A 26372-nucleotide genomic window follows, 5' to 3' on the forward strand; every position below is an offset into this window, starting at 1 on the left:
AACGGCACCAAGATCTATCTAAACCGCTCTGGAAATACCACTGTCCTGTGAATCCCAGGCACATGAGAAGATCAGAAGAAATGCTTGTTCCATCTCATTATTCTCCTTTCAAGCCCTTTGCTGGAACTGACTTGCTCTGTTATTTCTGCACAGCCAATAGTCTTCTTGTATTCTGTAAATCGGTACAGGGCCAAATTGATGTTGAATCTCATCATCCAGCAATTTTTTTAAAAATCTTAAAACCATCTTATATTTCTTTGGGGTGCAATTTATTCATGCATGTTTTCTTTTTACAAACGTTTTCTTTTCTTCTCAATGTATCTTTGCCTTGATGTGGCATTTTATTTGATTTACTGTGGAATCATTAGCTTTGATTCATTACATAAATTGTTAATAGCACAAGATTTTTTGACTATTTTTGCTGAAACACTGAACCTTCTATAGTTTTGTGGTTGACAAGCTTTTGAGTGACTTTTTTTGTTAAGTATTGGACTAACGTCATGGTTTGCAGTGGCTTTTTAATTGGCCAGTTTGTACTTTGGATGAGCTGGTAACGTTGTCTTGCTTGCTTTTGCTGTGCAGGATTTTTGGACAGAATGCAGATAATGAAAGAAATTATGATGGGGAAAATGATGTGAACTTGGCCAAGTCTCTTCAGCAATACCTTAAATATCTCGGTATTCTCTCCCAGTCTGCAGCTACAAATTTGTATCCAAGGAAGACAAGTGACAAAGCTTCTGTCAAGGTAGTATTTTTAATGTGGTTCCTATATTCTGTGATTTTGGCTTCCTTCTTCTCTGAGTTCTTCTTATTTTTCAAATTTCCCCTCCATCTCAAGACCAGATATTGTTTTTTACTGCCTCCTCCAATTGATTGTCATAACTGCACTAACCAAGTTCACTCAGAATGAGTCACCTGCAGCATTGTAAATGCTTCAGCTTTTCAAATCTGGAGCATTTTACCTTAATTAGGGATAGATTGAATGTGGTGAAGAAGGAAGAGTGGGATAAAAGTGGTAACACCTTCACTGACTGATCTGAAACTCTCCTTGCAGCATCTGAACCACTCCTCTCCAAAAACCTGGCTCAATTACTATGTGAATTCTTACTGGTGTTTATGCTTCTTAGAGTGGTTATTATATCCTTTAAGCAGATTTTGATAATGGGTCTATTAATTGTGCCTCAACATTTCCTACTTCTTGTTGATCATAAGGAAAGCCTATTGCAACCAATTAAATTGTTCATCTGTAGACATTATAAATGCACAGATAACTAGGATGATACATCATAGACATTAAATCTTGAGTACTCACTATGTTAAAAACACAAAAATGCCTATTTGAGAACTATAACACTTTTTTTCTTTCCTAGAATAATGTGTCTTTCTCACTGTAAGATGGAGCTTGGTAAATTAATAAAAATTATTAAATGAAAGGATTGCATATGACAGGCCTTTATAACCCTATATCTTTTGCTCAAAAAAAAAAAGTGCCCTCTATGATTTTAAAGAACTAGGCAGCTTTTATAGCAATTCTTTCCGAAAAATTGTATGTGCTATTTGCATGCATACAGTGTAAATGCAACAGCCTTAGCTATAAAATATAATGAAACTTTAGGATAAAAAAAAAATCAGGTGAAGAAAATAAAGTGGCAAAGCCAAACTGCCGTTTTATTCCAGGGACTAACTCGGAGTCACCGAACTACTGCAGTGTATCTGCAACAGCAACTCCTGACAACAGCACCAGCTGTAGCAACCATTTAGTCATGGTTATTATTCTTGTCAGAAGCACAAGTTTCACTGTTTCCAGTTTCACTGACTGACACATATAGCACTTATGATTTATGGTGTATGTCATTAGGTGCTCAGCTGGGGCAAGGGAAGCTTGCAGGCAGCAGCAAGAAAGCTTTGAGGAGGGAACAGGGACCACCTTCCTCCTACTTTGCCTCCACTCTCTCCTCACGGGCGCTGGCCATAGTGAGGAGGCTCTGTTTTGAATCACTGGCTTTCAGAGACAAGAAAACTTGCTCAGGAAGTATTTCAGTGGGTCTGGTGCTGTCATGCAAGTTCATAAATAATCCATATGGCTGAGACCTTCTGTGGGGAAGCCTGCTGTGATAACACCACCCACCAACCTTATCGAGTGTTGCCATGGAGATGGGTACTCTGAAGCCTGGGGGAGTGGGATATAGAGGAGAAAATCTGGAAATGAGGCACGTATGGGAGCAAACTGTACACTTCTATTTACTAAGGAGCCTTTTAAAACAACAGACACTGAGTCAGATGTGCTACCTGCAATTTAAATTTTAAAAAATAGAAAGGAAAATTATCTTAAAAATTTGTAATCAAGCATGAATTTTAAATGGTCCCGGAGATGTTTCCCTATCCTCTGCAAATAAAATGCAACTGGTCTTCTTTAAAAGCAAGAGGGACACGGTATTTTTATCTTGATTCATTGTTTCATTAACAGATTAACATTTAAACAAAAGAGAAACCAGGATTTTTGCTACTCCAGGAAGAAGCAAAACCCCATAAAATGTAATAATTGAAAAGAGAAGGAAGGAAAGTAACTGCTTGAGCTGCCTTTGATATGGTTGTACCACTTGACATTGAAAATGGCTACTATATGCACTTTAATTACATGCTTCAACAAAATATTGGTACCTTATTTTTGTATTTAATATGTAGATAAATTAAAAGCCCACAATAAATAACTGTAGTAAGATTTCATATTTTAAACTTTCTTACCCTTTTATGGTTAAAAATAAGGACATGACAGAGGTACTTCACCCTACTTAAACTTAGAATTGCAACTTTGGGGCTTTGCCCTTCTTAAAAATAATTTTCTTTCAAGTATATATTTACCTCTGCCACTTCATTCCTGCTGTCAGAGAACAGGAGATGTAACACTACTCTGGTTGCTTTGATACCTTACCTGCTATGAAGTACAGCTGAATCTTGCAGAAATTTAGTGCTTCTAGCAGACTTCCTGAGTGGATTTCGATTTATTCCAAACCTGACATCAGAGGTGTATGGCCAAGAGTAAAACAAAGGAATATGAAAGACAAACAGGTTTTAAAATATTTCTTATGCTCTGAAAGTGCTATTTCTTATTTTAAGTATATTTAGTCAATCTGTTTTACAAACTTTCAGTCTTTAGTCGTCCTACAGCCTTCCCCATGTATTATCAGAATAAAGTTACCAAGTAGATACCATACGAACAGTTATATACAATGTTGTAAAATAAGACATCACAAAACCTAGAGCAGGTAACTCTTTTCTATTTCCCTTGTTCAAACAACTGGCAGCTTGAGGCTTGAGGCAGCAGTGACAGAAATAACACCAGTAAACCTCAATCATGTGATTGACCAAAATTCCTGTGATGTCTACCATTTATTGCAAGAGCTTCTTTGAGTGATTTTTGAAGCACTTGAAGTTTATCACTAACTTCAATTTTTTTCTCAGTATTTAGGCAGTATCTACTGCAGGCTGTAATCTAGCCAGCTGATAACGACTCTGCCAGGGGATAAATAGCAGCAAATCAGAAGCTTTGGTGGGTTTGTTTCCTGAGGATTAGAGTTGTAAAGAACATTTCACTTTAGTTCATCTGAAAAGAGTTGTTCAGAAAATGGGCACTTGGTGGCATTTGTTACTTAAGCATTAGCTAGTGGGGTTTTGTGTTTGATTTTCTTGGTTTCCCCCCAGTACACACACACACNTATCTACTGCAGGCTGTAATCTAGCCAGCTGATAACGACTCTGCCAGGGGATAAATAGCAGCAAATCAGAAGCTTTGGTGGGTTTGTTTCCTGAGGATTAGAGTTGTAAAGAACATTTCACTTTAGTTCATCTGAAAAGAGTTGTTCAGAAAATGGGCACTTGGTGGCATTTGTTACTTAAGCATTAGCTAGTGGGGTTTTGTGTTTGATTTTCTTGGTTTCCCCCCAGTACACACACACACACTTAGGCTGTTATGAAAGTTTTATCACTCACAAAATGCTGTGGTATCAGTCTTTGTGATTCCTTTATACCAAACCTGGATACATTATGGAAAATAACATCTAGCCAGGCACATACTTGTAATGAGGAATCTTAGTTTATCTCAGCTACAAAGGCAAGAAATGCACGCGCTTCAAACTGTGTGTGAATTCCCCTGCCCTTCTCCCCTCCAGTTAGAACAAACCCCTCTCACACCAAGACATCTGAAACCAAAATCCTGAAAAAAACCCACTATACTGTTGACACTCCTACAGGAACTGATGAGCAAGGTTTTGTTGGGTTTGAAGGGACAGCAGGTGGCTGGTGTTGCTAAACTCATCGGCTGTAAAGGGGAACTCACTGATTGTGCTGCTGCTGCTGCTGCTGCTGCTGCTCTGTGTGAGCGCTGGCATAGCAGGGCCGTGGGGGGAGGCTTGAGGAAATTTTTAAATAAAGGAGATACTAGAAGAGAAAAATATCTCTATCCACAGTGATTGTTGCAACAAAGCAAAACAGAGAGGCAGCAAAACCGATCAGTATGGGAACAAGTACCCCTGTCGTCTACTCTTCACCAGCCGTTACCCCAGGTGGTGAGGAATGTTCTTACAATGTAGTTTTTTTAGAAGTCTAAATACCTGCACTCGAATAGTTACAGGAGATTTCAATTACGTTGTTATCACCTGACCAAGAAAATTTTTTAGTCATCACAGAAAGAAAAGCTATGTGAAATGCCATCCAAATGTATTTGAAGGTCTCAAAATCAGAAGAAAATAAAACCAACTGGAACTGTTTGTTTTTCCATGAACAATCTGTAATCTGTACATATTCTCTTTGCCTTCTGGTAGCCTGACTTGTGACTTTTTTAATGCCTCAGGTAGCTAGTTTGATAACACAGGACTCATTTCAGACAGTGAAACAGCACAGATCAATTGTGGCCACCACCCCCCACGACTGGGCACGCTCTTCCTCACATGTTTGATCTCCCAGCTCCACTCTGGAACTGGATAGTCCTTTGGTTCCTTCAGAACACCTTCTGGACAGGCTGGACGAATAAGGAAGTTGCTGCCACACTTGTTCTNGTATTTAGGCAGTATCTACTGCAGGCTGTAATCTAGCCAGCTGATAACGACTCTGCCAGGGGATAAATAGCAGCAAATCAGAAGCTTTGGTGGGTTTGTTTCCTGAGGATTAGAGTTGTAAAGAACATTTCACTTTAGTTCATCTGAAAAGAGTTGTTCAGAAAATGGGCACTTGGTGGCATTTGTTACTTAAGCATTAGCTAGTGGGGTTTTGTGTTTGATTTTCTTGGTTTCCCCCCAGTACACACACACACACTTAGGCTGCATGAAAGTTTTATCACTCACAAAATGCTGTGGTATCAGTCTTTGTGATTCCTTTATACCAAACCTGGATACGTTATGGAAAATAACATATAGCCAGGCACATACTTGTAATGAGGAATCTTGGTTTATCTCAGCTACAAAGGCAAGAAATGCACGCGCTTCAAACTGTGTGTGAATTCCCCTGCCCTTCTCCCCTCCAGTTAGAACAAACCCCTCTCACACCAAGACATCTGAAACCAAAATCCTGAAAAAAACCCACTATACTGTTGACACTCCTACAGGAACTGATGAGCAAGGTTTTGTAGGGTTTGAAGGGACAGCAGGTGGCTGGTGTTGCTAAACTCATCGGCTGTAAAGGGGAACTCACTGATTGTGCTGCTGCTGCTGCTGCTGCTGCTCTGTGTGAGCGCTGGCATAGCAGGGCCGTGGGGGGAGGCTTGAGGAAATTTTTAAATAAAGGAGATACTAGAAGAGAAAAATATCTCTATCCACAGTGATTGTTGCAACAAAGCAAAACAGAGAGGCAGCAAAACCGATCGGTATGGGAACAAGTACCCCTGTCGTCTACTCTTCACCAGCCGTTAGCCCAGGTGGTGAGGAATGTTCTTACAATGTAGTTTTTTTAGAAGTCTAAATACCTGCACTCGAATAGTTACAGGAGATTTCAATTACGTTGCTATCACCTGACCAAGAAAATTTTTTAGTCATCACAGAAAGAAAAGCTATGTGAAATGCCATCCAAATGTATTTGAAGGTCTCAAAATCAGAAGACAATAAAACCAGCTGGAACTGTTTGTTTTTCCATGAACAATCTGTAATCTGTACATATTCTCTTTGCCTTCTGGTAGCCTGACTTGTGACTTTTTTAATGCCTCAGGTAGCTAGTTTGATAACACAGGACTCATTTCAGACAGTGAAACAGCACAGATCAATTGTGGCCACCACCCCACATGGCTGGGCACGCTTTTCCTCACATGTTTGATCTCCCAGCTCCACTCTGGAACTGGATAGTCCTTTGGTTCCTCCAGAACACCTTCTGGACAGGCTGCACGAATAAGGAAGTTGCTGCCACACTTGTTCTAGGGCTGCATCTCTTGTTGCAGGGAGTCTCTGTTTTATAGTTTGGGTTTTAATGCTGGAAGAGTCATGGAACTACTTTCACTCCTTCACCCTGACCTGGCCCCTGAGGTCTTCAGCCATGGTGCGTCCTACCTGCTACTAACATCTTCATCAGGCCTGTGTGCCATTCAGGCCTCAGTATGTTCTATGGGGAGAAAGGGAAAATTATCTCAGAGTCATTGGGGAGTTTCATGAAATTCCTGTTGGTTCTGTTTCTTTGGTTTTTAGTTACAATCATTTTCAAGGTAGACTTTTTATATAGGTATTCGACTGCAGAAATCTCCAACTCCTATAAATTTTAAAACAAAGATTATTTGGGAAAAAAACAGAATCTTTACATCAAAGAGATTGCAAATAAAGTTAAAGGTCTTTGCAAAACCTTGAGGGGAAAAGAAACAGGTGAAGTGACTGGTTAGTGCCAGAGAGTTTTGACTTAGCAGTGCAGTGGTAGTGAAAAGGGAGAAGGTGCTAGGAAAAACTCATATAAATTATATAAAATAAAATTTCATATCTTTGCTGGGCTGAAAATCAATTGTTTGAATCTTTGTAATTGATCTCCTGAAAGAACCAAGAAGTGTGATAATTATTTAAAAGGATTATTATTTATTTTAGAGAGTCTGAGTGCACGAGTGCTCGAAGATGTACTCTGAACTTATCTGCAAATAATAATTGCGGTGATTAACTAGTACGAAATTACTCAGTCACTGCTCATTCTAATCTGGAACTTTAATTCAAAAAAGCAGCACCCTTATTTATCTAACACTGATTAAAATACAGGACTGAATGAAGATCATCAGAAATTGCTCTGATGACTGACTGCTGAAAAGTCAGAAACCTTCCTGCGATGTATACATTTAAACCCTACTTATATAAATGTAAAATTTAATATTTCATACATGAAGGATTATGTATAAGTAAGAAAAAATGTAATTTACCCTGTGCATGAACACTTTCATAAAAATATTTCAGGAATAATTGATAAAGGAATGTCTCCCTGAAGCTACAGAATCGCCCATCTATTGTCATACTTACACAATGATATTTAATCATTTCACAAGCACTGATATATTTATTTGCCTAAAACCATTACAAAGTAGGAAAGAACTAATACCCCTGTTTCACAGACAGATTAGACAGCCTTTCTAAGGTCATGCAGTAATTTTTTTGGTAAAGTGTAGACTAAAACCTAAGTCTCAAATCCCAGAAATATATTTCATCTTCTGGATCATTCTTGTCTCCATGGCTCCTTTCAGCAAAATAGAAACACTAAAGTCCTCCTAAAAAAAACCAACAAACATAAAAAAACCCCAAACCCCAACCAAACAAACCCCAAAACTCAACTAACAAACAAACCCCTATAAGTTCTGTAGCAGAGTTCACTCGACAATATAAAGATGTTTGTATTGGTGCAAGTCAGCCTAAACTCATTCCACAAACAGTAAAGAGAAAAAAAAGGAATTTTAAAGTTGTGATCCATCCACTCTTATTTAAATATATCGAATAAGACATTGTAATTTCCATCCTCTTGGCCATCCTGTGTGAATCTGGTGTAGATTGCAATTTTTTCTGGAAGAACTGGTACTTTTAAAGCTCTAACAGAATTATGGCTACAAAGCCTAGCAAAATTGCAATCATGTTGTTTGTGGCATATATACACAGTCTGGTGATCCAATGTGACTTGTGATTTATTTTTTTATTTAATAATTTGGCAACAGAGCATTATCATGCTCTTCAAGCCTTAGACCTAACACTTACCTTTACCCAAAACCTATCAGCTTATGTAGGACATAGTGACAGAATTTCCACACCTAACACAGAATCCCTCATTTCCCTTATCACACAGCTATCTTGTAAGGATTAATTATTTGTACAATTATTAGAAGATACAAGTGCCATAGAAATGTTATTATAAATGATGTGTGTCAAGTCTGGAGGCTTATTTAAAAGGGCAGTTAATTAATTTCTAGTAATTCCCAGATGAAACATAGATTGATATTTTTAAAATCTCAAATACCGACTGGATAATAAGATTTGGTTCTTCTTCAGATCCTTCAGTTCAAAATCAACTCTTTTTTTTCAAATGCCATGTTTGGAGTTTCTGTTTCTGTAATTTTCCCTGCAAGTTTGCAGTCATTTGCAAATATTTACACCCTCCGCTTCAGCACACTGTGATCAGTAAATAGAAGATGATGGAGTTGATACAAATTTTAAAGTGGAATCCATATTTATTTTTCCATCATATTCATCTAATGTGAGGGTAGAGCTCACAGAAATTTAAGCATACTTTATCTACCTCTGTGTTAGTCCATTGGTGCAGACATTTTAGGACAGTGGAACAACTTTTATTTTTTATGGGGGGAACAGGCCTCACCTTACCTCAAATAGTTGTCCAGCAACTGGATGGTTGCTTTCAATGGGGTTGTAAAGCAATATTGTAAACATTGATCCTGCAGATTTCACTTGCGTTTCTTAGGTAAAAGCATCCTCTAGATTTGTATGTTAGAGTTATATAAATATATATTGAACTGGTGTTAATGTGCTCAACTTTTGGCAGATGAAGATGTCCATGTTTCTATGTAAATCATCTTTAGATAATGGGTTAGCTCAATATTCCAGCACATGCCTACAGAAAATGTGTTTAAACATCACTCACTGAAACCTTTAAGTAGCAGACTTATTGGCATATGAACAAACTGCTCTCAGGCAAGGGAGGATGACACACATCCTGGTAGATCTATCAGCACTGACCACCTGCACAATTTCTACCATCCCCTGGGGGTTGACTGTCACTTTTTGGTTCCTACTGGTAATGTCAGGGATGAATGAAATAGCCTGACAAGTAAAGGTGCCTCAAGTCTTGTGTCCCCAGGTCTAGGCAGTAGCCAAGTGGAGCAGATGCTGCCAACAGGCACCACAGGACACGTGATCTGACTCTGGTTGTTGGCTCTCAGACCACCAAATACACACATGCACACAGAGCAGAGCCTCTCACCCAGAGGAATAGTTAGAAATTGAGTTTATTGAGGAGACAGGACAGACACAAAACATGGTCAGACAAGTAAGTTTGCCAGCCTGCTTACGTGCTACCAGTCCCTTCTATTCCTTTTAATAAACACCTCATAGTATGTGCAGGACAATGTCAAGATGTTCTCCTTGGCATTCTATAATGGGTCCCACATCACTGCAGGCAGTGATGATGAGCTAATGATGAATGCTGAAGAAAGACCATCCAGAACTCCTACTCTAAAGGAAATTTTGTTTTGACCCATAAGATGGAGATGTGTCAGAAACAGAGAGAAAAAACAGCAGTTAGTTACGAAGACTAAAGATAGTGAGTTACTCAGTAGTAAAAGAAATGTTAGCTAATGATAAATATTATCCAGGCTAGAGAGTCTGTTGGAGATGGTTAAAGGTAGGCATGCAGCTATGATCATTCCCAGGGAGATCAAGAATGGCTGGGAACATCTTAGACTTAAAAGTGAACTTATTAAATAGTAACTCATACATGAAAGAAGCCAGTGCATTTGTCCTCTCTTTTTTTTTTTCTTTTGTTTTGTTTAAGAGTGGTAGAGTATGCTGGTCACAGTCAAATCTCTATCAGCTGAAATTACAGCAGTATAGATTATTAAATGCTATACAGTAAGACCCTAGACAGTCCTCTTGCACTGCATTTTCACAACAAGAATTAGGAAGCAAAGTCATCACTAGTTTTGACCAAAGCAGACTCTGAGGACTCCTTTTGCTTGATCAAGTTCTTGACACAGCAGACTATGGGATGTTAATCAAGAATCTTTACCACCTTTACTTCTTTGATGTAGTTCTTAAGTGGTTTCAGAGCTGTTGTATTTTTAGGCAAGATAATAGAAGATAGTTACAGAAAATTATCAGTGAAATAGTAGGTCAGGTGAGATGACTGTAATGATGCCTGTTGCCTGAAGCCTTTGAGTCTGTTGAAAGGGCGTGGCCTGATGCTATCCCATTGCTGCAGGAGGCACTGGTTTGGCCTCTTTACCAGTTGCTGGGCTCTGAATTTATCTTCCACATTCTTGGGTTTTACGCATGGGATAATGTCATTATAGTAAGTGAAAAGTTCATTATCAGCTGGTAGAAAAGGCTTTTGCTCCATTTTTACTCAAAACATTCGACTCTTTAATTGGCATTAGCTGTTATTTTCAAACAAACCTTACACTGAATTTGGAGCAGGGCGTGTAGTATCATATCTCCAGAAGACAGAAGTTTGTAAAGAGGTGTTTCCCCCTTTCAGCCTGTTTGAACATGGCTGGAAGCCTGCCAAGATACCCTGACAGGACAGTACTGTATGGGAACAGCAGCCTAAAGAATTAAGGCTTTGTTAGCACAGGACTTGCTACTTCAGCTGTGATGCTCTAAGGACAGAGCTGCACTGCACACTCAGCTCCATCCCAGAGACTTTCACACCATAATCTCCTCTGTGACATTTGGCCCTCAGGTTTCATTGCTGGGTGGATTTCTCTCAATTTTCTCTCAATTTCTCTTTTAATTTAAAGGTAAATTGAGAGGTACAAGTTCATACTCTGCACTTTGACTTAGCAATCAGGCGGTGCCACTTTGCTGCTATTTATTTTAGGGGTTCACATGAGTACATGCATCTCCCATGTAGTGAGTTTACGTGAGGCAACTTTGTGTGGGTCGTAAAGTATCTACACTGTGTCTGGTAGAAAAAGCTAAACTTCTTTCACTCCACACAGTGAGTTAAGGTATGGGATAATTTCATTTCTGGTAGTCTTTGGGAAATATTATTTTATCCCACCGTGGGTAAAGAAGGGCCTTCCACTGCTTGCTGTGATTTGATTTTCTAATTTCAGAGACCATACAGCCACTGCCTCAAACAGATACAGTAAATTGAGGGTTGTAAGTGGAATGATGCTCCAACCAAATTTAGGTGGTAGCAAACATAAATTAACATATGACAACGCATCAAACTGAGGGTGGAAGATTACTTCTTTATGCATTTCTAAGGGATTTTTTTGTTAGCTCTATATTCCTTCAAGCTTTAGCAAATGTATTTGCAAGAAAGGAAGCATTTTGTCATAAACTTAATTCCATTTTTTCTGCACTTGGGCAAAACACTCAAATCAAGCTACCCTTTAGTGGATAAATTGAACAGCACCGGGTTGCATGTATCTAATCCTGCCCCCCTGTTTTAATTTTTTTTTTAAATAAAACATGTGGTCCATAGACTTTTGCATAGTGCATCTACATAGTGTAATTTAATGTGCCTTTCTGTGAACTTTCATGCAGAAAATGTCAGTTAGTTACAAACCTAAACCATACAATACGTTGCCCTAACAATTCCATCTTCAGAAAGGTTAGTGTGTGGGTTTTTTTAATAATGTGTGAATTATTGAGATAGCTTATTTGAAAGGTGGTGAAGGAGAGGAAAATCCTGTGCAGATGAAGAAATAAGATTTTTTTTTTTTAAACTGGGGTTTTAGCAATTCAGAGTACTTTGAAAAGATGTTGTATCAGTGACATGAGATAATTAAACAGTATTTTACCTATTAAAAATAAAATTTTCTTGATAGTAATAGGGACTTGCATTCTAACCCTGCTAGTATAAATCATCTCTGTTGTAACTGCTTCATTCTTTTTTAGTTTTTGCACATTTCACTTAATGTTTCTTTGGGTTTTTGGTCTGCTATTACTGGCAGTGCTTCATATAAATCCTGTTTAATCAATCCAGAAACTCATTTTCTTTTTAACATTTTCCAGCTCCCTGTTTCCCTTTGCTTCTCCATAGTGTTAAAAGATTCTCCAAAGGCACCAACATGGGAATGTACAGATTCTTCTTTTCACTAACCATGGATTATACCATTTAATTTTGACATAGGTCATACTAGCAATGTCCATGTTCAGGAGGTTAGCTTGAAAAAAACCCTACAAACAAGATTATCACAGTGCTCTGCAATTGTTATTAATAACTTGAGATGTAAATTGTCACTGGATTCTACACTACGTATAACTGATATTTTTCTATATTTTTCTGTAAAAAGAAAGATGTTTTTTCCCATCTCACTTAGACAAACCCATAGTTTAGGATTGTATTTATCTCTGCTGCAATTTTAGTTGGATTTCACCTTGCATGTGTCAGTTGGCATGTGTACTTTGGTGTTTTGTTGGAGATGGGGGCAGTGGGAATGGGGATTTTTTCTCCTCCACGTGAAGGATTGCCATGCAGCTGTGAGACACTCTTAATTAAGTCAGAGTAAGCTACGTCAGATGGGCTGGTATGTGAGTACACTGTGAAGACAGCTGAGCTGTCAGTGCTTTACTTTTATTAGACTTTTAATATTTCATTCCTTACTGCCCAAGGTGTGACCTGTCAAGCTTCTGAGAGGCTGCCCCTTCCTGATAAAGGTGCAGTACTGAGCCCAGGACTGGGGCACACTTCTGTCCAATTTATGTACAGTCACTTGGTGGGTTTGTGCTCTTCTCTTTCTTGATGTGCTTGTTGTCTGCAAGAACAGAAAATCACTGATCTGTTAATGTTAAAGGGTATTTAGAGTTGTTAAATAGCTCATCAAAAGCCAGCCCACATCCCTTGGCCCTAATCTTTCACGGTGGTTTGACAGCGTCTAGCATTTTTTTCCCTTTTAAAACTTGATTTATTAGTAAAGTTTAAGAGGCAAAAAACCCCAGCTGGATATAGAACAGGGATCCAAAACAGGATGCATTTACCCAAACTGGATTGAGCTGACTTCGTGTCTTTCCATGTCTGAATAGAGAATGTCCTCTTTCCCCTGTCATGATTCTTCCTTTCCCAGCTCCCTGTTCCTCCTTACCTTGTCCCCAGAAGGTCCTCCGAAACGCAGCAAGGCAGGGAGTGCAGGAGAGGGGAAAGGCAGACGGCGGCTTTTGTGAATTCTCAGTGAACTGCTTGTCGCGTCTGGGGGTGCTTCGTGCCATCCTCGGCAGCTCCTTCTCAGGAGTGAGTATCATTAGAGAGTTAATTACCCCATGCAAAGACCCGTCGACACTGAGAGATAAATACATACTACTGTAAGTTTTTCACGTCTAGGGCTTGTTATTAAGTATGTAAACAGCGTTCAAGTTGCATTTTGACAACTGGCTCCCCCTTGGTGTCGATCAGAGCGGTGCGTACCCTGCAGCTGGAGCGCTGAACCAGAGCTGCGCTGCTGCTGTTCGATACAGCTCCTGGGGGACACCGAAATGTTTCAGACACAAAGCTGTTTGATCTCCAGTTCTGTGTTCTCTGACACTGCCTCAGCATAGCCCAATTTCTTGGCTTTCACAAAGCACGGCTCTGTGTTAAAGACCACCTGCAGAAGCCCAAAGCTTGGTGGACCACAAGCCAAAGCAGCCAAAGTGCCTTTTGTCTCTGTAATAAAGTTGCATAAAGCATAAACCTACAAATCATTATATGGAACCACGTAATGAACCTCTTCAATCATTTCTTAAGCAGGGGAAAACCCTCTTGGAAGACAAGGGATGTGAATATTTGTTATAAAATCCGCTGACTGTTATCAGAAGAAATAAAATTGGTCAGATGGAAAGCAAAACTATTGTCCAGTAATAAAGACCCAGATAAAATCTGAAAGGTCTATTTAATCTCTGAAACATCTTATCAACCTTACTTACTTTGCTTTTACAAAGTACATTAAGAAGTACATAAATAATGATTTTTCTGTCTGAATCCTATTAATGGCTCTGTTCTGGGGTGTATAGTCTCTTCACCCTCTCTGTGTTTTGCAGCTCCTTCTGTCCTAAATTATACTATCAGTGCACAGGGACATCAGTGATTCACTATAATTTATAGCAGTGGGAGCTGAAATAGTCCCTGTCCTAAGTTTGCCACATTGTGATGTAGTTTGTGTGGCACCAGGAAAGCACAGCTGAGAAGCAGGACCCATTCTTCAACCCACATACAGTATGGGATGCAACTTCAGCCAAGTGTCCTAAGGGAATTATAAACAAAGAACCCAACTGGAATAATTCTGGATATAAGTAAACCTCTCAGTTCAAACTTAGGAGGGACCGAAGGATAGTGATTTTTGAAATTATTTAGGAGGGTGGAACTGGTTTGTTAAAAAAACAAAAAGTCATGTCTTCAGGTTGTGATCACAGCAAAAATGTCTTTAGGATAAAATTACAGTTAATGTAATTTCCATCTGGTGTTTCCATGAAAATATGAAACTGAAAATAGAAAACCATAGTGCAAGCCCACCTTTCCACTTTTTTTTTCACCAATACCTCTTCAATAAAAATGTGTTTTTAGCTTGATTAACACATTCTTTACATTCTTGTTTAATATGCTGTGTTGTTTTACCTGAAAATAATAAATTAATTAAAAACTAATGTCAAGGTTGTTTTTACATTTTTATGCTGTCAGAGGACAGATTGATGAGACATTTAATTTAATTTAATGAAAAAAAGAAAAAAAGATTTAATTTAAAATAGAACAAAGAATTTCGTGTACGCCAAAGAATTGTTTTACTTTCTTGATATTCTTTTAAAAATTACATTTTCAATTTGACAAGCTAGTTTTTGGTAAGTAACCTGAAAAACATAGTTATTCCCACAATTTTAGTAAAAACCAAAGGGAAAGTGGATTTACTAAATTTTCTTTGTCTGACTGAATGAAAATAGTGCATACATAGTTAACATCAAGTTCAAGCTATATTATTCTCTAATAACCTCTAATCTCTTTCTCAGGCTTTTTAATGATTTCATCAACTGTTTTACAAAATTTGCACTGAAGTGATAGCGCTTCTTTCAAGCAAACTCCACAGTTTGAGCTTTGCAATCGGCATTCACTTTACAGGTTCTGATTATTGTTTTCCTGGTTTGTGAAGCTCTAAGGATTATTGCCCCAGATTCTGGTAAAACAGTAGCCATTACAAACCAATACTGACCCTTTTTTTTTTCCCACCTTCTGCTCTCCCTAGAGCTACGTCTACAATGATCCTGTCAGGTACTACCCGAGGCGAAACCCCAAAGAGCGAGCTCCTCCTTTGGCCCATCCATCAGAACCCCACCAACAGCTCACTGAGAACCTCCGAGGGAGGACCTTCAGCCAGACCCAGGTGGAGAAGTTCTCACCAGAGTCAGAAGTGGGGCTCGACCAAAAATCCCTGATGGCTGCACTGCACACCTACATCACCCAGAACCTGTCAGCACAAAGCAATGACAAAAGCTCTCGCAGCAGGACTAAAGGGTCTCAGGTTTATGCTGATAGATTCTACTCCATGCAAGTCAGTCCTTTTGACGGAAACATTGCCAAAGGAAAAGCAGAGGATTTTAAAATGAAGAAGCTGTTCCAGCCAAGACCTTCTTCTGGAGTGCTGAGGCCAACCCCTGAGATGCTGAGTCATAAATCTGCTTCCCAGGATGATCGCAAGGACCCTCTGAGTTTAGTGGACGGTAAAGTTTATATTTACTTATTTTAGCTTGTCTGAAGTTTCCCTTATGCTCACTGAGCATTTCTGAGAGAAAGAAAACAAAATTAGACGTTTGATATGTCTCCTACTATTGGCACATTTATATCTTCCATAACACAGTAATGATGTTCTCCATTCTAACTACTCTTTCCCTGCAAACATCTACCCACATTCCTCAACCCACCTTCCATATGCATGCAGTAATATATGGCACTCAGTAAGACAGAGCATTTATGTAACTTGTTATATTTTCAAAGCATTTTACAAACAACACGTAATTATGGGTATATCTTTGCTATCAAATCTGTTTTCATGGAGTCATCCCACACCGTGTAAAGGTAATTTGAAATGCCTGGTTTTGTTCCATATCTCTTTATTTAAGTAGAAATTCAAGGACCATGGGTAAAATTTGAAGTTAAGCATAGAAATTAACAGTGAGATGAATTCTGGCACAGAACACAGAGAAGGGAGGAGTCTCTCAGTTCCATGGGTAGGTGGGCACAGATAAGTACAGGACGGTGGGGTTGCATCTAGTTTTGTCTGCACATTCTGTAACAAACAACCCATTTGCTGGATTTTCATCTTTTCTTTTGCAAATGCTGTTTAAAAATGACTGGATCCTGGTTTCTCTTGTAAGTGATAGTTTGACAAATATTTAAAGGAAGATGGGGAGTAACACCCCACAGCATTCTGTGATAAGCTTTAGCACTGCTTTGTAAGATAAATCTTGGGGATCACACAGACTTTATAATTCTGATTAATTTTGTTGTTTCTTTAAATTAATCTAAATATTGATGTTATTCCAGTGGTTCAGAATGCTTGGAAAATGTAAGAATTGATCCTCAGCCATTACCAAGCACTTGCATCTGTTACACTGCAGTCACCACTATCCCAATGCCTTTTGGTGATATGTGTTCCTTTACATCCCTCTTGTAGTTATCCTCCATAAAGTGTAATGTTCTTTGATTTATTTGGTTGTTTGTTAAAAAAAAAAAAAAAAAAAAAAAAAAAAAAAAAAAAAAAAAAAAAAAAAAAAAAAAAAAAAAAAAAAAAAAAAAAAAAAAAAAAAAAAAAAAAAAAAAAAAAAAAAAAAAAAAAAAAAAAGCAAACCCCCAAAACAGAACACACACAAACACACAGAAATGTCAAAATTGCAGCAGAGGAATGATAATACTTGCAATCCAAAGGATGCTTAGAAGTCAAAGCATTCTTGGTATGGTGCCCAGAGATAATAGGTTTCAAGGAACGAACTATAATGTAAAATCAAATCCAGGTGGCACTGTAAGTCTCTTGCACAGGTTAGACAATTTTGTTGCTAGACTCAAAACAAACTAGGCACATGCTGGTTTCATTATCCTCCAGCTGTTCCACTTCACCTTTCCTGGTAGGAGCCAACGGGGAAAAAAATGCTTAACACTTACGGGGAATAACATGTTTCACAATTCATTGGGTTGTACTACTTTGACTTCTCATACATAATATGCCCTGTAGGAACTTCTGCCATCGTGCTTGCTTTAAAGTGTTGCATAGACATAACATTATGAATTGTTTGAGTAGAAAATAATATGGTTTCCTTTGTATTTTTGAGCCACTTAACAGTCTCAGAAAGAAGTGGTGGGGACAGACCCCAGTGTATTCATTGCTTAAAATGCTGTCCACTGGAATTAGGGTGGTTTGGGTTCACATTTCCCAGGCTGAGTGCACCATCTACTTCTGCTTTTAACCTTTCTCCAGCCTCTCTGGTGCTTCAGGGTTCTTGTACACTTGCAGGTTGTTTCTCTCTTGCACTCTGTAAACCACAGAATTGTTAAAAAGCTGGAAAGCATGAGGTGCTCAGTTCTCTGCTGCATATGATACAGGATTAGATAAAGGAACTGGACTGAGAGAACAATCCAGAAGGTACTGAGCAGATTAGTCATGAGCATTGCTGCAAAACAGTGGCAGGTAAATCTGCTAACAAGGCACCCTGAGGGAGAAATAAAAGAGAAGGAAATGTGGAGTTATTTTTCTATCAGATTTGGAAACTGTTACCTCTAGGAGTAGTGTGATGTGCGTGGGTACTGCCTTTGTAGTCGCCGTGCAACTGGGATTGTTAATCTCTCTTTTGCACCAGCTGTATTTAGAATTTGGCTTGGTTTTATGTGGTTTGTTTTAGTCTAGTCATTGTTAGTGTGTTAAATATTATGGAATACGTCTCTCTGTTGCTTTGAAAAGGTCAAAAAATTAGTAATTCAGATGTTTTTTAAAAAATAGCAAACTTCCACGTTTATGGAAGAAAGATGTTTTTGTACATCCTCTGCCTTGCAAAGCTGGGATCACCATTCCAAATGGCACTCAGCTGCTGAACACAGCTAACACATGGTCAGGTTGAAGAAGAAAGACCACCCTGTGGGACTTCTACCAAATTTACTGCTGCCAAACCATGTGGTGGTCCAGCTAGCTGGCTTTGGTACTTGTGCCAGTGGAGTAAGAGGCATGATTTACTTGTTGTACAATAAAAAGCTGTTTTCCCTTGATAAGGTGTTAATGTTACCTACTAGGGAATTATACCGGTGAAGCTCATATTAAAAATTACATCACCTAGGATATAATTGCCTTTACCTACACCACAGTTCCAAGGCAACTATGAAAGGCAACTTGCCTTCTTCACAAACCCTGTGAAATGTGGCTGAGCATTGCTGAGTCCCTTTAGAAGGGGTCAGTTGGAGAGTATAAAGCTGTGCACAAGTACGTGCATGTTCAAGCACATTTGCTGCTTGAGTGCTGTGCCACTGCAGTATCCATCTGCTTTTTGGTCTTGGATTTTAATACATTCATCATATTACTCAAAGGTGTTTGTAAACAGATACACTGATATTTATTTGTGTATCATACTTATCCAGTAATTTGCTATTTATTGCAAACATGAACAAGTGCCATTGCAAGAAGTGGAAACATCTGTATTTAACATGGGCATGGATTTACATCATATCAGTAACCTCGTGAAGTTATCAAGACTCTGCATGTAGACCTTAATTTCACCAGGCTCTTACACTTTTGTGACTGTCCCTCCTAGTGTAACTAAAAACATGAAGTTCCTCATACTTACTGGCTTTGGTTATTGCCTTTGGTCCTAAATGATATGTTTAATATAATTATATGCCAAAAGTAGTGTATAATGCCAAAGTTTTACTCATGTCAACACAAGCATTTAGGAGTTCATTTGATGAACTGTGCCCAGGTGGCAATGGCCAGGGCAGAAACACTAGAGTGAGAGGAAAAGGAGGCTCCACTGTATCACACTGGGGGTTTTAGTGAAGCAGGAGGACCTGCAGCAAGCCTTATTTCAGCATTATCTGGATTAAGGCCTGTGGCCATTCTTTTTCTCATGTTATTCCCTGCCCTGTTCCCCTCTTGCCGTTTTGTTTGAGGTTGAAGCTTTTTTTAATTAACTATAAACCTGTAGAAGTGAACTGGAGAGATGAGACTTGGCTAAGATAATAGGTACAGAAAGAAGTTAGTTTGGAAAAAATGAAATGGAAGAGAAATGACAAAGCTACGTTGACTGCATGTTGTTGAGCAGCTCAGTAGTTGGTCTTGACAGCTGGCTGTGAATCAAATGAAATAAACAAAAATCTAGTAGTGTTACATTAATATAACTCTTTTAATTATATATGTCCTGAAATATAATTCTCTTTTAAGATTTGTCTTCAAATGATGCTTTATTTGTAAAGTTTTAGTTTTGATTCGGATCTGACATATATTCTGTCTTTTCATTGCTGACTTTATTAGCTCTGCTTGAATAATTTAGGTTTTTCTGTCAGGTTATTGTCCAATAGTTCTATAAAACATAAGAACAGAAATGATACCTAAGTAGACACAAGGCTCCTGTGGTAATCTGGCAGTGCTGTGGTTTCCTACAGCTTAATTTTCAGCATTTCTGTTGTGGGTAAGTGGTCATCTGCCAGGTAGTTGTTGTGCTTCTTGAAAAAGTTTCTTGAATGCAGGTTAATCAAGTCTATTGAAAACTTTAGTTGCAGTTTGTATCAATTTGCTCTTGTAGATTACCTTCCTAACTGAAAGCACTTTTGGCCATTATGTTTTTACTATATTATTAAATTCATAGAGGGGATCGATACAATAAAATGAAATGTGGAAAGTATTCAAAGTTTTCTCTGAAGTGTTGCTAAGCTTCCATCAAACTTCCGTATTAATTTTGCTGCCTCCAAATATCTTGGCCAAGAGAGTTTGGCACAGATTGTGAGTTTAAGCCTTTGACTCTCATTGCTGAACACTTTCCTGTACAAAGCACTCCATTATTTCAGTATGGTACCAAAATTTTTGTTGACTGTCAGAGTTTGAAGTAACATCACGGATTTAACCTGTCTTTTTTATTGCTGTTTGCATGTAAGTGTGCTTAAAACTATCATTTTTAAAGTAAATTTCAAAAGTTCACAGCTTACAACCTCAGCTGAATTTCATAATTAAATCAGTAGAATTTTGTAATAACATCATGGTGGATTCTTGGAAAGAAGTTTCCTTTTCACCTGGAACATAAAGTACATCAGAACCACCTTCCCCATGTGTCAACATGCTCTTTGACTCACAGTAAACCTATTATTTAAGCTGCTTAAGTTTTTTTTTGCTTTATATGGACTCCTTAGTTAAGGGAAAATGACATTAGTTGGCTTATTGAATTGTGGGTCAGGTTGGAGGAAGTTTATCTTTGCCTTAAGATGGCACTGGGAAGCTGATGGTTAGCTGCAGGCTCTCACCTCTTCAGTTAAAACTGAGGGGTTCGAAAGTTGACAGATGTATCCAAGGTCTTGGCATCTTTTTCCCAATGATAAATAATCCTTGGTGCTGATCTCCCTGCAAAATCAGAGATGTTCTGCTGCCTCTACCCTGGAGCAGAAGAGTCTCTTGACTATCCTTCTTCTTTCCTGGTCTCTATCTACTTCTTTCTACTTTGCTATTAAAAAATAAAGAAATCCTTCTTTTTAGATCTTCTTACATCAGTGTTTTTTCTTGTTTTCCTACTTTTTAATTCACAATTATGTAGGCCTGAAAGCTGACAGCACAGTCCCATAGTCTTCTTTACAGATGCTGATGAACATGTCCAACCACAGGGGAATAGCAGGGAGAATGTCACTATTGAGAAAAAAAAGTTGAATGTTGCCTTCAAACTGCTTATATGTAAATTCATACATTCAACAGAGATTTAAAAGCAGTCCATATCTTCCTACACAATACTGCCAATGAGAAAGAGCTTTATTGCTGGCATGCATATGTATGTGCATGCTAAAATCCTTACCAACATGAGTAAGCAGAACAGAGTTGTGACAGAAAATTATTTTGGTATGCTACAGTAAGCCATACTTTTAGTATCTCACACTCCAAGAGATGTTAGGCCGAGTTTTGCAGAGGTGTACAGACTGGTACCGAAGTGGAGATGCAATATATACAGTTAGAAAACTGCATTCCCTGAAGAGCTGTTATGCTCCATCTTCTGACTCACCTTTAATATCCATTGTCCTTGAATTTCCTTATCTTCAAAAGGTTTATCACATCAAGTTTGGGTTTTTTTGTTTTGGTTTTTTGGTTTTCTTCCTCACTGTGAGTGGTAAAACATTCACAGCTGACAAACCAAAACAAATTATATATATATATATATGATTAAATACATAAGTTCCAAGAGAAATCAATACAGTTTAGAAGGTTTATCCTTTTCATACCTATGTGTGTAAGGGACATATATCCATATCCACTGCTAACTGAAGAGGAGCTTTTTGACTGAAGGACAAAATATCTGACTCTCTTGTTTTTCTCCAGAAGTCTGTATAGCTCTTGCAAAAAACAAATCAACAAAGCAACCTGATTTCTAAGAAAAGCAGTGTTGTTTTGCAGCTAAAAAATATTCAAGCTGCCTTAACACTTTTCTTCAGTATTTTGAGTCAGTCTAGACTAGGAAAAAATGCTCTTCTTGTAAGGAAAAAGTGATAATTTGATGTCCTCTCTCTAGGATAACTTGCTGGGTTAACTTCCTGACACAGATTCACCTTGTCATAAACTTTAACATCCATTTAATGCAGAATGAATGTGTATGCCTTCCTTTAGAAAACAGATGCTTTCCATGAAGGAAAAGTTATTTTTCAGGGAAAACGAAGATGTTTTCTGATATAAGCACATGTGCCTCATGTGTGCAGCTAAATCATGTGCTTATGTTGTTTTGTGATCCAGAGACACTTATTAAAGATGTACTGAAGGACCTGGAGAAACATCAGGTGAACGTGGAGAATCTCAGCTCAACAGAACTGGATGAGATCGCCGACACTATCGCCACTGCAATTCAAAGTGTTGACATTCAGGCAGAAACACAAGATGGTGCTGGAAAAACTAAAGAAGACAAAACAGAAGCACAAACAAAGAAAGGAGATGCTCAAGGAAAGGCAGAATTTCAAATGGGATTAATGGAAAACAGTGTTAATATACCAGGTATTGATTATAAGGGTTAAGTACACCAAAAAAACAGATATCCCAGTTTTTCTCTATTGTTTCACATTAGTGTCAGACTTTTAAAAATCCGTTTTAAAGAAGTTAGGTGGGAAATTTCTGTATTTCCCCAAAAGGCTGCAGAATTTTAGCTTTGTTCTTTCCTCTTTGCTACAGGTTCCTTATTTACAAAAAAAAAAAAAAAAAAAAATCTGTTTGTGAAACCTTGGCCTTCAAGCTTCTCAAACAAGATAACCCTACACACTCAATTATATTGAAATACAAATTGCTTTATGCTGTTTGGTCTAATTTCCTATTCTTGAGAAAGAGGTGTTTAAGCAAAATGATAATGAAAATTATTATATTACAAGATGTATTTCAAAATACATGGAAAAAAACGTTTTACAGATTCTTTAATGTGCCACAATTACTTGCAGAAGAAAATCTGAGACAAGTAGAAGTACAAAACCACTCGTTCCCTTTCCTGCTTGGGGAATAAAAAGAGTTATTATGGTTATTTGCTTCTGTCTGCACACATATTTTCCTTGTGATGCAGATTCAGGAGCCACAGTAATTACCATTAATGAGGGGATACCACAGTGGGACTTGTTATCAGTCATCCATTCTCTATTTTAGGAATGTTAGAATATCTAGGACACCAGAAACATATACTATAAGTCATAAACAGTGATTTTTAACTTCCTGTCTTTTTTCATGGTGTTATACTGAAATCCTTACTAGTTAGGAATATTGTGACTATTTTAATTGCCAAATCTGTTTGTAGATTAGAAAAACCAAACTGAATCATGCTGAGAAAGAAGAATAGCACTCAGTTCATGAACCAAAAAGACAGCATTATTTGACTGAGGTTAAGGATGTGACTGAGTATCATCACAATAACTGAACTGTAATATAGTTTTGGTGAATGATGTTTATTGAAATAAGTCATCTTCTTCCACCAAAACATGTATGAGGGATGTATATGTTTCCTTTTTTTTTTTACTCTAAATATTAATTCAGCTAGACCCATTTCATAGGGTTTTTCCTTAGATATTGTTAAACTGATATGACAATTGGACACTTAATTAGCAAAATAACACTATTACTTAGGCTCTTGAAGTACTCTGTCTATTGATCTTGCATTAATTTGCTATCGAAGTGGAGTTAGAATAACAATAACAAATTATACAGTGCTCTTTACTGTGCCCTTTCAGCTTTGATGTCTTAATGTTTAAATTACATAAAAAGGCCACTGCTACAAAGCAGCCTATGAGAGTCTTTGTTTTGTACATCGTGTTTGCCCTTCATAACTATATATTGGTGTTTTTCAAATCCTACAGACAATGGAGCTCATGAAGCCCGTGCAAGAACTGAAAAAGAGGTAGAGTACCAATATTTTAACAAAACAAGTATTTCATCTCAGAATATCAGGTTTCTATAAAGTGAAGGTCAAAAACACAATTCTGAACTGTAAGACTTGTTCTAGTTTTCTGTGGCTATGATTCAATATCACAAATAGGCAAGTTGTTGTTCACGCATTGAAATATCAAATGAACATTGATTTAAATCTTAACCAAAATTAGTTTTGATGTTCAAAAAAGCAAAATCAAGTCCTTTTTTACTTTTCTTTAATTTGTAAATAGAGATAATTCACAACAGATTCCCAAAGTTCAGAAAAATTCAGGTTTTTCCTCAAGTTAATAAATTTTGAGTATTGAGGTGTTCTTGAAAACACTCTTCCCTGTCCTTTGACTCTTAGTTCTGGTGAATGTAAGCATCCTTGCTCAGATAATCTCACTGGTTTTCAGAAATTAATGAGTAAATATATTTCCTCTGAAGGTATGTGTTGGGATGGGGATTGGTTGTGTTTCAAAATTCCTGCTCCTTTCAAGGGATCTGCCATTTAGTTTTATGTGTTGCCATTAATTCATTGACTATCAGAGGTATTTCAAAAGCTCTGGGCATTACATCTCTTGCCCTAGCTATTAACGTCAAATTTAGCATTCAATCCAGATTACTTTTACAATATTCCTTATGAGTTTGGAATTGTATCCTATGTACCTCTGTCCAATATTCAGCCATTTTCGAGGTATATTCACCTCCCTTTTTCTGGGTTTCGTGGAGCAGAAAAATGTCAAAGGAATATTTCTAAAAACTCTGTGAAACTTCTTCTACTATATACTCTGTCAAAAGCTAATACTTGGAGGCCATAAATGGACCTGTGTTCACAGTAAAGGCTCTTCTGCCCTTCTACGAAGAAAGGAAAATACACACATGAACAATGTGGCAGGAGCTTTGACCACCCAGATGAAGCTCTTCAAGGAATGAAGTGCTGTATTTACAACAGACTTGCAGAGGGTCCCATGTATAGATTTCTTAGTGGAAGTTTGAATAGAGGACGTGATAGAACAGAATATATTGTGACACAGAGCACAAAGTGCCCATTAACCATGCTTGGCTGCAATATAGTTATGGAACAAAACTAGCTGAGGAATTGTTCCAGGCACGATTTGATTTCTGCTCCTTTGCTTATTGTTTTGATTTATTAGAGAGTTTTTTTTTTCCTGTGATCATATGTTTAGCTTATTGGATCACTCGCATATAGTTTGTCACCATTTCTAGAGATGAATAAGAAAAATAGAATTGGTCATATAATATCTGTTCCCTTTCCTGTGTTATAACTGGTGAGACCCAAGAAGTATTCATGTTTTCAGGCCCAACACATAGACATGTTGGTGGATATTTATATTCTTTCTCCTTTTCATTAACTTAGTTGATAATAAAGTTTTATTTTCCACAAAGACACATGAAAACTGCTGGAAAAATTTGGTGGCATAGTTTTAATGCTCTTTTATTATTACCGAATGAACATTATGTTCTTAACATAGTCTGGCATCTTAGAGAAATTAAGAAAATGACCATACAAGAGTTGTTTGAGTAGACTCTGACATATCAATTAGAATTTGAAAGATTTAATCTAGTTTTGGTTCAGTATATAATTCCTGTGCTTAATTTTAAAAATAACACTATTCTTTTGATATAGGAGAACACTGCAAAACTAATTAAATTCTTGAATGAGAATGCTTTACCTGAAAATACACCCAAAGACCTTGGCCCTGAAGAATCTACTAAGATAGAAACCAAGAAATCTGAAGAAACTGACTCTTCAGAAGAAATAAATGCTGGTGTGGAAAATGTAAAAAGTGAGACTTTCTCAAGGGAGCTGACAACTGCAGAGAATAGTGAATCTGACTCCAAAGAGCCGAGTAAGACCAGCTACTGGATTAAGAATTCTTTAATGCAGGATGGAAACTCCTATGAAAAGCCTCAGAAAAACACGGGACAAGGCTTACAACTTGAAGTGAAGTCTTCTGAGGAGAAAGAATACGGCTACATTGTGACAGTGAAAGAGTAAGTATAGCAGCCCATTTGAATGGCACTGTTAACTGCAGAAAAGATGAAGTCATTGCACCTAATGAAATATGAATGTGCAAGAGGAAAATGCCACAGGCCTGATTTTTAGTACCTCTGAAACTGTTTGGAACCTGTTCAATACTTTGATGAAAATACAAGAAAACGGTTCCGTTTTCTTACAGTTGCCTTTCCTCCCTTGCGGATGACTGTAGGTCTTTTGCTTAGACCTCTCTCTATCTTCTCATGTTCCAGTGACCTTCCAATATGTCAGTAAGTGTGCTTATGGTTAGGATGCAGGCTTTAAATATTTGACTTGAAAGTAGTCTAAATATCAATGCCTGAGTCATTCTTTCAAAGAATGACACACACACAATAATAAAGCACAATATTTTCTCTCTGGTTTCATTTTGATCTGAAAATAACACATATAGGATTCTGAACATCACATATGCAGCTAGTTTAGAAAGAAAGACCTAATGATTTCAGGTCATGCCAGTAATGAATTTGACATTTAATACTATACTTTCAAAAGACAACTTTATCCCCCTAGTGATACACAGTTCATTACAGGAACATTTGGGATTTTAGAATGTTGTAGGCACTTTCACATCCG

At 37.7% G+C, this 26372-nt stretch overlaps 1 protein-coding gene across 1 annotated transcript in view; it reads left to right on the forward strand.

Moving 5' to 3' along the window:
• The window catches only part of LOC114058629 (receptor-type tyrosine-protein phosphatase N2-like), a 334161-nt gene that overhangs the window by 213680 nt on the left and 94109 nt on the right, over nt 1-26372 (forward strand). The window contains exons 5-9 of the mRNA XM_027886151.1: nt 583-745; nt 15383-15857; nt 22094-22348; nt 23686-23726; nt 25389-25756. Coding sequence (XP_027741952.1) covers nt 583-745; nt 15383-15857; nt 22094-22348; nt 23686-23726; nt 25389-25756 — 1302 coding nt within the window. The remainder of the gene's footprint in view (nt 1-582; nt 746-15382; nt 15858-22093; nt 22349-23685; nt 23727-25388; nt 25757-26372) is intronic.

This window comes from Empidonax traillii, unplaced genomic scaffold (assembly GCF_003031625.1).
Source record: "Empidonax traillii isolate 1590-97213 ecotype Southwest subspecies unplaced genomic scaffold, ASM303162v1 scaffold178:size2223814, whole genome shotgun sequence".
NCBI classification, from domain to species: Eukaryota; Metazoa; Chordata; class Aves; order Passeriformes; family Tyrannidae; genus Empidonax; species Empidonax traillii.